Source organism: Oryzias latipes, chromosome 22, assembly GCF_002234675.1.
Source record: "Oryzias latipes chromosome 22, ASM223467v1".
Taxonomy (NCBI): domain Eukaryota; kingdom Metazoa; phylum Chordata; class Actinopteri; order Beloniformes; family Adrianichthyidae; genus Oryzias; species Oryzias latipes.
The window spans coordinates 12254095-12266666 of record NC_019880.2 but is presented as its reverse complement, the minus strand read 5'-3'; the positions used below and the strand labels follow the sequence as shown (position 1 = coordinate 12266666).

Sequence of the window (12572 nt, the reverse complement as noted above, 5' to 3'; positions counted from 1 at the left end):
CATTTTAACAAGTGTTATAAACGTAGATTGATATCAAGCCTTTATTCTATTGAAATTCTCATTTATAGCAAGATTTATTTCCTCATTCCTGTAATGGGACTTCTCTCTTAAAACGAAACGTCTTGGCCTTTACTGACTTGTGGACCTGTGAAACGGTTTGCCAGCAGGTGGCAGCACATGGTCTTCATGCTATTCAGTAAAATATTTATTTATATATATATATATATATATATATATATATATATATATATATATATATATATATATATATATATATATATATATATATATATATATATATATATATTACATATAATAAATATATATATAAAATGTTTTATTATATCTTAAAACATTTTCATTTTATTATAATATAAAAAGGCCTTTGAAACCGCGCCAGAGTTATTTTTTTTTAAAATGACGAATATGACTTGAAGTATTTTGTACTTAAAGAAGAGTAGTTCAAGTACTCTGATAAAACTACAGTGATAGTGTTCTGTAATCCATATCCATCAGTCTGACAGCGGGGGGAGGGGGTTGAGGAGGGTTACTCGATAAAGAGTCAACAGCGTCCGCGGGCTCCGATTGGCTCGCGGCGGCAGCCGTTGGGACGGACGCACCTAGAAGTCAGTTGGTGGACATTTCCACGGACCGGACCGCCCCGCCGCACATATTTATACACATTTTTTGGTCCAACACTGAGCGCCCCGCGGCTGTGGCTTGAAGTGCCCGGCTCCTCCGCTGTCTCGGTGTTGTGTGTCAGGGGGGCCAGTCATGTGCTGGTGGGTTAGAGCTCAGTGGGAAGTCGGCCGCTGTCACTTCTGATTCATGGAGTCAGCCTGGACTTAAGCAAAGAGCGGTTTTTTTTTCTGACCTAATCCACGCAATTTAAAGGTATGTCTGTTCAAAAAGTTCCGTTTATTTCAGATCAGCATTGGTTAATTGTGAGGAGCGCATATATAGCAGAAACTCCTGTTATTTATTTCCCAGCGGAGACGTCAGTTAGTTTTGTTATGCAGCTTTAACACATACCTGAGTCTATAAAGTATTTCTCAGCTGTACAATGTGACTGTAAAATATTTTTGGGTAGACTAATCGTTCACATGTGTGATGCTGCTGTAACTCAGTGTTTTTTCCATTTCTGTTCCATTTTCTGTTGGAAAAACAAATAATAGATTTCATTAACATGGAAAGAGTAAATGTTATTATTGTTCTATCATGTTGTTTATTCTTTTCTATTATGTCTTCCAGACTTATGTGTGCTTGCACAGAATGGACATCCTGAAAACTTTGTTCTTCATCTTTGAGGCTGTTTTCCTGGCTGACTGTTTCAGAGGTGAGCCCTACACCAGAACACCGGACTCTCCCATTTGTGTTGTGGAGAAGAAGGAGACGTGAAAGACTTTTTTTCTTTATATCTGGACCCAGAAAATCAACATGGGTCAGGGGAATCGGAGAGGGCAAGCCAACCCTTTTCCCACCCTTTTGTGTCTTTTCATTCACGCCTGTGTGCCAGTGTGCACACTCACTGCTGCTAAACCAAACAAACATCTTCTGTCAGCATTTCAGGCTGAACGAAGACAAGTCCAGCTCTCCTGCCGCTGTCTCCCATCAGTTTGGGACTTAAAACCAGACATCAGTGCAACGAAACTTATTTATTTTCTTCCAACTTAGTGCTTTCTTTTGCAAAAGTATGTGAAGGCAATTTAAATAATTTCATCCACTATCATTAATTGGCATGATCTATTGATTCTGAACTTTATTGATTAGAGGAATCTGAAATCCTTGGAAGAGTACTATGGAGCTTCTGGTTTAGCTGGGATGTGGGTTTTTAGGAGAAGCGTGATGGATGAAATACACGCATGTGGTCATCAGAGCTGAAGGCAGAGGTGGCAGGAGGGGGTTGGCAGTGGTTTTGGAGGGGGAGATTATATCTGTGGGTCTGCAGACAATGCCTCATTCACGGCGCGGTAGCTGTGCGTGCCCCGCACAACGGAACCAAGAGTAAATGGCAAAGTCGGATTGTGCACAGGCAGAATTTTCAAAGACCCACTCTGATGAAAATTGAGTTTTTAACATGTTCTTGTGCCATTGTTCTGATGATAGAGGACTTGTATTTGGAAAATTAAGGTCAAAGTGGCATTTCTCAGTATTTCTTTTTTAAAATCTTTGTGAATCAGGAGCAGATGGAAAAAAGGCATATCGAAAAATAGTGTATTTTTGAAAAAATAAGATGCACAGGTCACAAGCTCCCTGCTCCATAATATTCTGATGCTTCCACTATGACTAGATCCAGGTACGCCTTTGTTTTCCTCATCTGAGCTGGAATCTGGGGACAAAACTGTACGGCTGGATAGCTCCAATGTTCCTCCCCATTTTTTGTTGCACCTGAAGCAAAAATTAGGTTGTGAGGGACTGTAAGCTAGCAGGAGAGCGTGTGAACAGAGAGCTCTCAACAATGGGGAGGGGAAGAGGGGTGGGGTTGCTCTGCACCAACAGGTTTGCCCACAACTCAGAGACACATTTCTAATGAACTACTGCCGCTCTGCATAAACTATGTCCTGGAAAATGACAGGTTGTCAGCATAATCATAATCAAAATACCACTGGGAACGCCTTGAAAAAAACTCAAAAGATGATTGGAGTTGGACTTTGTTAACTCATGTCTGCAAAGAAGAAAGAAGCCTCTGGATGACAGTAAAGGGATAATCATTTTAAACAGATTTACTGCTAGAGGACATTTTTTTTGGTACTTTTTCCTTAAAGTGGGTCCAGATTTACAGATATCAGATAGTCACTCAAGCGATTCTTGAAAATATAATAGGTGCAGATATCCCACTGTTCTCCCACCTAAAGAGTGTTAGACTGAGCTGTGTGTTGCAGTGGAGATGCAGCCGTTTTGACTCTGATGTCCAGTAAAATACAGTCAGGGGGATTTGAAACCTGCATGTATGGTGAAGCAAAGCCTGGCAAAGGGGCTGCAGAGGTGCCCCTGTACAATTTACCAGTATATGCCTGTGACCAAATGTGAACAAAATAATCGACTGCTTCTTCCTGACTGATGGCTGGAACGGAAAGTGTTACTTTACCCACTTTTTCTTAAAGTTCAAAAGGTAACACCTGAGACGACAGTAAAAATGTTAAGTCTGTTGCTGTCAATCATCAGGTGACATTTGACACAGATCATGAAACGCACACATGTACACACACACACACACAGTCCTTATCCCTTTCTGCTGCCACTACTGTACTATTTGCCAGAAACCCTCTACTTCCTCCATCCTTTTTTTTCCCCTTCCATCCTCCCCCTTTGGTGTCGTTTGACCCCCAAGCAGCTGGAGGAGGTGCTCGATGATGTGTCCCAGCAGATCCTGTAATGTGGCGACAGGCACAGGGGCCAGCAGGCTTCACCAACTAAACAGCACAGTAATCTCAACATATGGAGTCCCCAGGTTTTGTTTCTTGTTGTTCACCAGGTCGCTCTAACAAGGAACAGATGATGCATGCGTCAAGCTGCAGAGCTAAGATGGACGTTAATTACAAACATGCATGTGTGGAAAGTATACGTTTAATAGCAGAGGTACAACATGCGTTGGTAACACAAAGAGTTTTCATGAGCTTCACTGTGCGCCATAGGCTTTTAAAATCACAAGGCTCTTTGGCTCCCTTACAGTTTTCAACTTCCTTTAACTGTAATGAAGCTAGTTTCTCAGTAATAAAATGCCCTAGGACCTTATTTTCTTAAATAGCTCCTCCGCAGTAAGGACAAAGGTATTAAGGGGCCCAGTGGGTTAGATAGGGTAGCAAAAAGGGGATAAAAATTTAATTAATATAACTGTTATTTAATCTAATCTATCATAACTTAAACTGTAGCCTCATGTGCTTTCTTCCAAACCCATATCTCAATCTTTTTCCCTGCTTCTCTCTGCATTTCCTCTCATTTATTACCTTTGTAAAGTCACAGGAAGTGAGTTAAATGAATGTGGTATCGTTAAAACAAGGCATGAGCTGACCTTTCCTCCCACACTGTTCTCTGTTGCTCCGTATTTACAGAGTCTAGGCCCATTTGCGGAGAACAATAGCTGGATTATAATGTGCGGCAGTCCCCAGGTTGGACAGGGGCAGGAGGAATTATTTTAAACCACTCCTCATTCTTGTAGACCTGACATATTTGCCATCTATTAGAGCTCATGGGGGGGGGGGGGGGGGGGGGGGCATTGCCTCAGAAGTGCGTGAGAAGAAGAAAGAACAAGTACTACTTTCGTGCGCCTGAATATATGCATGTTTTATTAAGCGGGCTGAAATTACCCTGAGAAGAGTCACGATAATGAGACATCCAAGAAGTTTGGGGCAATTTGGAAAAACCTTAACTGCTATTCCTGCTCCACCTCCCTCTCCTCTGAGCCAGGTGGAAATAATATTCCTCCTTCTACGATCCCTGTGTTGCTCTGCAACGGAAATAATGTTAGCGCTGCTGCAACCATCCTTGTTCCCCATCTATCAGCGCATGCTGCCGACCCAGCCGGCTCAGGAGGAAACATTTGGAGAGGAATGTGTCAGACTTCACCCCTCCAGCAGTAAAGAGGGGAAAGGGCTGTAGATGTGATAAGTAGTCATAATGGAGGTCAGTTGGTGTTTACTTAAGCAGGGTCATATAATCCCTGAGAGCAGCAGATCCCTCCCTAACTGAATTTAATGGCCACTTCAATTAACATTCATGTAGAACAACAAGCCTGACTGTTTTCCGTCTCTTTCAGCTGTATGCTAATGTTCACATTCTCATAAGGAGCTTTATTTCTCCATTTAATTTTTTTAAAGTCTCGCTGTGTTGTGTGTTTATGTGTGTAATGCTCATTAGTTTGTTTGGGCAGTTGGCTCTGATGGTGTTTCCAGACCACACACACTCTTCCTGCCGGCTAAATGGATTAAATAGAATTCCATTTGCTCCTTTTAACCTTCAAGAGAACCATGGAGCTCCCCACAAAGTGTGCACAGAGGCATTGGGATTGTGCCTATTGAAATGATAATCCACTTCATGCCTCCTCCTAGCCTGACTTCTACCATTTATATAAATAACAGATTTTTTTTGTTATTTGACAGCCGCTTGGTGTTAAATAGCATCGGATGAGACTAGACCTCCGTTGGACGTTTGGCCAAAGAAGCAGAGCTGTCGGTGGGGGTGAGGCTTTGCCTCGCTGAAACCTTACAAGTGACCTTACAATAACATGTCAGTGCACACAGTGGGAAATGTTTGTCTTGCCCAACCCCTCTTTTTCTGAAATCTCTTTTATTTTGGTCTTGCTCTGTCTTTCTCTCAGGGAACCAAAAGGTGGAGACGCTCCACGCCGCTTTTTATACCTGTCACTTCTTTATTTATCTGTAGTCCAGCTGTAGGAAATCTAAATATTCATAATTCCTTAAAAGGATTTTTTCTACATAAATCAGACTCGTGGTTTAGATTCCAAACGTGTTTTCCTGCATGTCCTTTTGTGTGCATTGTTGTCCTTTTTGTGCAGTCAAGTGGTACAGATAAAAAAAAATAGATAAAAACCTTTATTTAACCAGGCAAAACATTAAGAACAATTTCGTATTTACAATGTCGGACTGAAAATGAAAAAAGGAAAGTAGGTATTCTTTTCTGAGTCGGTCTTGGTTAGTTGGCATTAAAGGGAGAAAATAAGGCAGAATGTCAGAGTTGTGGTGTGTTGTGCACAACTTTATTTTCATTCTTTTTGTCTCTCTGCACCTTAACACCACACGTGGAGGTTGTTGTGAAGAGATTGAGATAGGCTCAATATTTCCAAAATAAGCTGCGTCCTTCATTTAAAGTAAAATAGCATTGTCTTTTTTTTATCTGAGTTGAATTATGGAAATCATTTTTATATTCATGCTTTAACTTAATATTCAATTCAATTTTATTCATATAACCCAATATTACAACACAGTTGTCTCAACGGGCTTCACTTATTGTACAAGACATAAAATCAAATCATAAAACTGCAAAAGCTGAATCCTAAACTAAAATAAAAAGACTAAGGTTCACTAACTAACTCACTTTCTCACTCATTCACTCACTGTGAAGCAATAGCCGCGGTTACATGGGCAGAATATATTGATCGGATCAATGGTCGGGTTAAAATTCACCCGTGCACATGGGCACAGAAAACCTTTTTCCGATTAGAACAAACGTTCCCATGGCTCACACTCTCGTTCGGAATGAATCATTTGGGCATGCGCAGTAGTGTAAAAATCACCCGGATGCGGATATAGGTCCCGTTGTAAACAAACCGCTTCCACAGACATTTATGCAGCAGCTCGGTAACATACGAGACGATCTTCCAAACGTGCTTTTATTAATGTCATGAATATTATGAATTGCCTGTTCGCTCATCGTTATATTTAATCTGTGTGGTCAGTGCTTTTTTTGTGGAAGAATTAAGCTGGACGAAAGCTTAGGACAGACTAACACGGGCTAACATCATTAGCCTGATGGATGGACACAAAATCCAGGACCGTGCGAGAAACGCAGCAATCTGCAGCTTTCTAAGGACTGAGCGACATTTATTTCTGCTCTGAAAGTTCACACAGACCGCCCCAAAGCCACTCTGTGAGCTAGCGGCCCGAGCTCTGTTCGAACACGGTTCCTCCTGAGTCCTGCAGCCGCTAACCCAGAGCGGCGGGACGGCTCGCAGTCTGAATTCTCCCACACATAAGAAAACAACAAAACGCACACGTAAAAAAGCCCCCCCGACACAAAATTATTAATCCAGCTGCTCTGCTCACTCGGGTGCCAGTGGACCGAGTGAGCGTCAGGGGGCACGAAGCGCTCCTCCTCCGAATCTCCCCCGTGAGGGGTGTAAGAGAGGGGAGAGCCAGCGGGGCGAGAGCGGAGCGGCGCTTTTCACGGGGCGTCCGCAGAGCAGCTGGTCGGTCCCGTATGCGCTCCAAAGCTTTCTCACAGCGAAACACCTTCTATGCATGACGTAAACCAGAGCAGCAGTGACACACGATCGGAATGACCGTTTACATGCTCCACGATCGGATAAACGATCGGTATAACCCACCTATCTCGATCGGAAAGAAATTCTGATCCGAATGAGTCTGATCGGGGCAGAGTATTCCGAACGGCGCGTTTACATGACGCATTTTCTTTCCGATCAGGCGTTCATTCCGATTACTTTTGCCCATGTAAACGCGGCTAATGATATGAGCCAGTTTAGCTCGTGCTGGTTTGCGGCGCCTTCCGTCCGTGAAACCCAGGTTCGACTCCGGGCTGCTCCCTCTTCCCTTCTCTACCTCTGCCGGTTCCAAGCCCGGTTTGAGAAGGTTGCGTCAGGAAGGGCATCCGGCGTAAAACATTGCCAAATTTACCATGCGACTTGTTCGCTGTGGCGACCCCTGATGGGAGAAGCCGAAAGTGGAAGAAACGCGGCTAATGATAGCACTCTTGGATGAGTGCATGGCCGGCACTGACCATTCAGTTTATCTTTTAGGTGACTCCTACAGTATTCTGTTTGTTCACCCCATCATTTTTTTGCCCAAATTACTAAAACTCAACTGAGTTCATTTCTTTGAATGCCTTTAAATCCAAACCGATAGCTCTGGAGGTTGAGTCCATGAAATGAACATCTTTTTATAACCTGTTTTTCTTTTCTTGTTGTTTTGTCTTTGTGTTTTTGAGTAACCACTTCTTTGTAGTTGCTGCTGCCTTTTGGCCAATACTCCCTTGCAAATGAGACCTTAAATCTCAATGGGACTTTCCTGGTTTAAAGAAAAAAAGGTTAAAAAAAATGTTTTTGAACATTTGAACTTAAAGGCTTTACTAATGCAGTGGTGATCCTCAAAAGTCACTTGGACTCGTCGTGTTTGGACACGTTTTAGAGTTGTTTTTTAAGCAAAAAGCCGATTTTGAACAGCAGAAATCAGTCCCATCTTTCTGTGTGTGCTAGACTTGCCACAGCCTGCTTGAATCATGATGCTGCAGTCCTACACTGACTTATCAGAATACCAAATCAGACAGCCAGGATGTACCCGTTTAGTATAAACTTTGTTTTTTATGTACGGCATCAAGCGTCTCATTGTTTTCCCCCTGTTTGTGATTCTTTGTAAGACTGAGTGTTGCCAGACGTTGGCGCCTGGCTTCTAGAAGATTACGAATTTTTCTGTGTTTTGTCTTTATGTTACCCTACTTCTCACCTTTGCCAAGCTTCTTGAGCACAAACACACAGCCTAATCAGCCCTCTTTTTCTGCAATTGAATGTTAATTGACAGTTATGGTGGTGGCTAAAGTGATGGCTGGCTGGGTTTGAAGGAAGCCAAACCAAGGGACGACTGCGATAACAAGCTTTGAATGAAGCCTCCGCTGCCTTCAACAAACAAGCTCACCCCCAGACTGCTTCTGGTTCCCTTCCCGGCGTACCCCCCGATTTCATTCTGTTCACCTCGGGTGTGCCTCATTGAGACCCCACATAGCTTTGTGGCTTTTTTGCTTCCACTTTGTTTTTCATTAGGGATTCTTTTGAGTGACCTCAGAAGGTCTTTGTGCATTGTTTCTATTCATCAAACTTATAGAAAGCCTGACGTGGGCGGCTGCACGTCACAGTAAGAATAGAAGTTTCTTTTGCATGCATGCAGCCTGTCATGCTGGTATTTTCTAGCATCCTTTTCCAACAGCTGCTAGCTCTCTCAGCATAGGAAGCAGAAGCCCTGGTTTTTTTCTTCTTCTTTCAGACGACCCATTACTCCTGTAATAAATGGAAAAATGTGTCCCCATTTTGACATAAAGAGTGGAACAAGAGGAGAAATCATTTCAGGAGCTACAAATATAATCTGTCCTATTTTATAGCAGGGCCACTGCTATTCCAGACTGGAATTCTGTTCCATGCAGTGAAACTGATTCGATTTCCTTATGCATAAGGATGGGGATTTGAATCTTGGGCCAAAAGCTCCAGCTTGTGTATACTTCAAAACTTTGCGATAATTGAATTGTTGTATCTTAATCAGCTAGTTCATGGTATTATTATGGCTGTTTTTAATTCTAAATTGGCCCAATTTAGGAATAACTTTAGCTTAGATCTAAATAGCTGAACAAAGTTTGAATAAGGTGGTCTAAAAGTTTATTCTTGATTGGACATCAGCTGTAAATTGTTTTATAGTTTTGTTCTAATCGGCCAACAGCTAATTTACATTTTAGTTGAGTTTCTTTCAAAGGTACTGCATGATGAGTTCTGATCACTGCAGTCTGTTCCACACAAAGACCAAGCTCAGCCATTTATTTTCAGCCTCTTTCATTCATCCCATCTTTATAGCTTTCACGGTAATGAGAAGGACAAACACATCCGTAAACTTTACTTTGAAAAGGAAGAAGCACATTATTTAACATGGAAAAAGAATCAACCACAAGACACTCAGACAATATCCACAATGTTTATTTACTCTGCCCCCAAGTAGGCAAGATAGATATCTATGTTTCCATGCTGGTCTCACTGATGAAAGGACAAAATGCCTTTGTGAGGACAGTTGTTAATAAAGACAAAAAGACCAAAGAGACGGACTGGCAGGCAGAGCTGGACAGAGGGCCATGACCTTTGCACAGCCCAGTAGCAAGGTAGATTTGGAAGGCACTGAACAAATTGTTACTGTGAAAGGGCGAGTACCACATCGTAATGACAGGCTAAAGAGCTCCATGATGAAAGATTGATTTCAGACAATATTTCTGGATTGTCAAGAGGCCCCAGTGCTGTCAGTGGGAGCTTTCCCAGTTCCTCCGCTACCCCCCTTCGCCCAGCTCTTTCCTCTCTTTCTTCTAACTCTGTCATTTCTGTCTCTTTCTTTATTCTTCAGCCACTGATCATGTACCCTTTCTTTTCTCTCCCGCTTCTGTCTGAACTGCCCCACTTGCCCAAATACTCTGGTACATTACAGCCTGTTCCTGCTTCCAGCCTGAAAAGACCTTGTTGACAAAGGAGCTGGTGTGAAATGTTTCCTAGGTCCATGGAGACTGTCTGAACGTCAGTCTGCACGCCGGTACAAGGTTTCCAGAGATGTAAAAATGAGGAATCCTGAAGGCCTGGCTTAGCCATCATCATCAGTATCATAGTTGTGACCACAATGCACGTGAAGACAGTCGCTTTGTTCCCCGGTGACGCCGCGTCTGGCTCAAAATGTGCTTGTTTACATCCTTTAGTGCTTTGTTGCGGAATACAATAAGCCAAGTGCAGATTGGAAAATGTTTCTATGAAGTGTGGAATGCAACAGGGTTAAAAACAGATGGAAGATGAGGAGGTGACAGCAAGGAGGTGGGAGGAGCAGGCTGCACCTTGCTGCTTACAGAAAGATTCAGCAAAACAACCAAAATCTGGAAAGGTGATGTTGACCCAGCTGAGCATTTATCCCACAATGCATTTTGGCAAAAAAAAAACACTTAAATCTAAAACTTAATTGTTGATCTAATTTTTTTTTAGAAAATTATTTTCATTGTAAAAAAAAATTACATTAAAATGTCACTGTAAATGAGTGACAGCAATGATATAAGTGAAAAGGTAAAAGACAATAACTGAAAAAATATGAAATAAAATAAAAATAGAAATACTGAAAATGTAGATTACAGTCCTTTAAGGGTTAGAATTTTACCAGCTTTGACAAAATGTTGTTTTTACACACCTGTTTTCTTTCTCAAACAGACTTTTAAATTAGTAATTGGGGGGAAAAATCTCAGAGTAAATATTTATTGTTTGTAACTAAAAAAAAAAAGCAGATTCTCAAGCGTATCCATCCTGAGACTGGAAGGTCGAGTTCAAATCCAAGGCCGGGTCATACCAAAGACTCTGAAAATGGCACCCAATGCCTCCCTGCTTGAATTTTAGCATTGAGGGGTTAGACTGGGGGGATTTAAACAACCAATTGTGTCTAAAGCTCACCGCTCCCCCCGGGGATGGGTCAAATGCAGAGAACAAATGGTACACACCTAAGTGTGTGACGACTAACGGAACCTGAACTCATTGGGTGTAAAATATAATAAATCTATTGATAAAAAGATAAGAGTGGGGTCATTTCTCCAAAAGTTTCCCCTAATAAATGAATCTTTGAGCCTTCTGCAGTCTCAAACGCATTTAAAAACTTAGGCTGTGTACTTTACCCAAAAACCCCAGTATTTCTTTCAAGCCAGTTGTTGTTAGTTGTGAAAAAAAGTTTTGCATAATTTGTATCTCGGATTAAACAAATGGAGAGTTTCAAGTCATAAAATATTGAAGACCTGTTCCTCAAACAGACAAAAAATGATTTATTTGCTTAAAAACTACAAGAAAATGTCAAAATAAAATATAGAATTGACTTTTTAATCATGTTTTTAAAAAAAAGTAATGGCAGAAAATACAGTTTGGTATTTCTGTGGCAAAATCAAGTTTTCTTGGACACAAGGACCCCATAAATATAATATAGCATGAAGTTTTCATCTCCAAACCAGCATGTCTGTTTGTGTTTCAAAAAGAAAAGCTGCCACATTCAAATACACGTACACATTTCTAGCTCCTGAATTTGTAATTGTTCACGCTATGTCACATTCATCGCCGAGGGGTCGGCCAGTCTCCAAACACATAAGACGGACATTAATAAACAGGTGCTCTTCGGTGCCCTGCTTTGTAATGGAGAGACAGAAGAGGGGGGTCTGTTTGAGTGGGTCATGTGGCTAAGGCTAAGCCCGGGCTAGGGAGCGGGGTGTTAGATTGTTGGGATTCCTGGTTTCTGCCGCCTGGGCCCACCTAATCCGCCCCCCTCACTCCCCCTGATGCCGCCGTCCTCTCTGTATGAGCTGTGTGTTAAAGGAGGCCTCTCTGCCATCTTAGCCTCTGCTCCCAGCCACTCTTTGGGTCAACCCTCCTCTCTTTAACCCTCCCTCCCTCTCTCCTTAGCCCCATTTTAGCTGTTTCCCCTCGACTGCCACCTCACTCCGTTTTGGTTTCTCTCTTCTTTCACAGACTTATTTTGGTTCCTTTTCTGATAAGTGGCCCCAAACACACACTCAGTCCCTGTGTGTGTGCATTAGTCCTTAGCTTAATGGAGTGAGATAAGGAGACTAGAGTGCTGCTCACTGTGCGCTCTGTCTGACAGTGAAGCTGCATGACAGACTCTCATTTGCATGAAAACTTCTGCTACTGAGAAGTGAGTTCAGTTTTCTTCTTAATCTGAAAAGGAAAGGTCAGGTTTTTTGGAAAAAAAAATTTTTTAATTTGATTTTTTTTTCTCTTTCTCATGACAACATGTAAAACTTGATTTAAAAAAGCAATAAAAAAATCATGTGTTTTTTAAAGTGTATTTTTCATGTCTTTTTTTCAAGGTCACTGCTGTTCTAATTTGTTCATTCAGAGTTCCTAACTTTCGTCCAGTGCAACAGTCAGACATGTCCACTGCTTCTCCTCGTTTTTCGTCGACCAATTTGTTCAGAAGCTTGTTTTGAGTTCAAATTCATTTTCGAACTAAAAAGCACATCCCATGTGTGACATCTGCTACTGATGAATGGGGTGTCTTGATGCTGTCCTGTCTGAGATGGGAGATAACAGGTGTCCAGTTCAGGCT

General features: G+C 42.0%; 1 protein-coding gene across 5 annotated transcripts in view; it reads left to right on the top strand.

Moving 5' to 3' along the window:
* Positions 1-577: 577 nt before the first annotated feature.
* LOC101156129 (fibroblast growth factor receptor-like 1) overlaps positions 578-12572 on the top strand; it is a 28666-nt gene continuing 16671 nt past the window's right edge. For 2 of the 5 annotated variants that reach the window (XM_020713555.2, XM_020713554.2), the window contains exons 1-2: positions 578-894; positions 1252-1336. In XM_020713555.2, coding sequence (XP_020569214.1) covers positions 1273-1336 — 64 coding nt within the window. In that variant the 5' untranslated portion in view covers positions 578-894; positions 1252-1272. Of the gene's footprint in view, positions 895-1251; positions 1337-5099; positions 5227-12572 lie in introns of those variants that run through there. The other 3 variants (XM_020713557.1, XM_020713556.1, XM_004082289.4) reach the window with 2 other exon arrangements.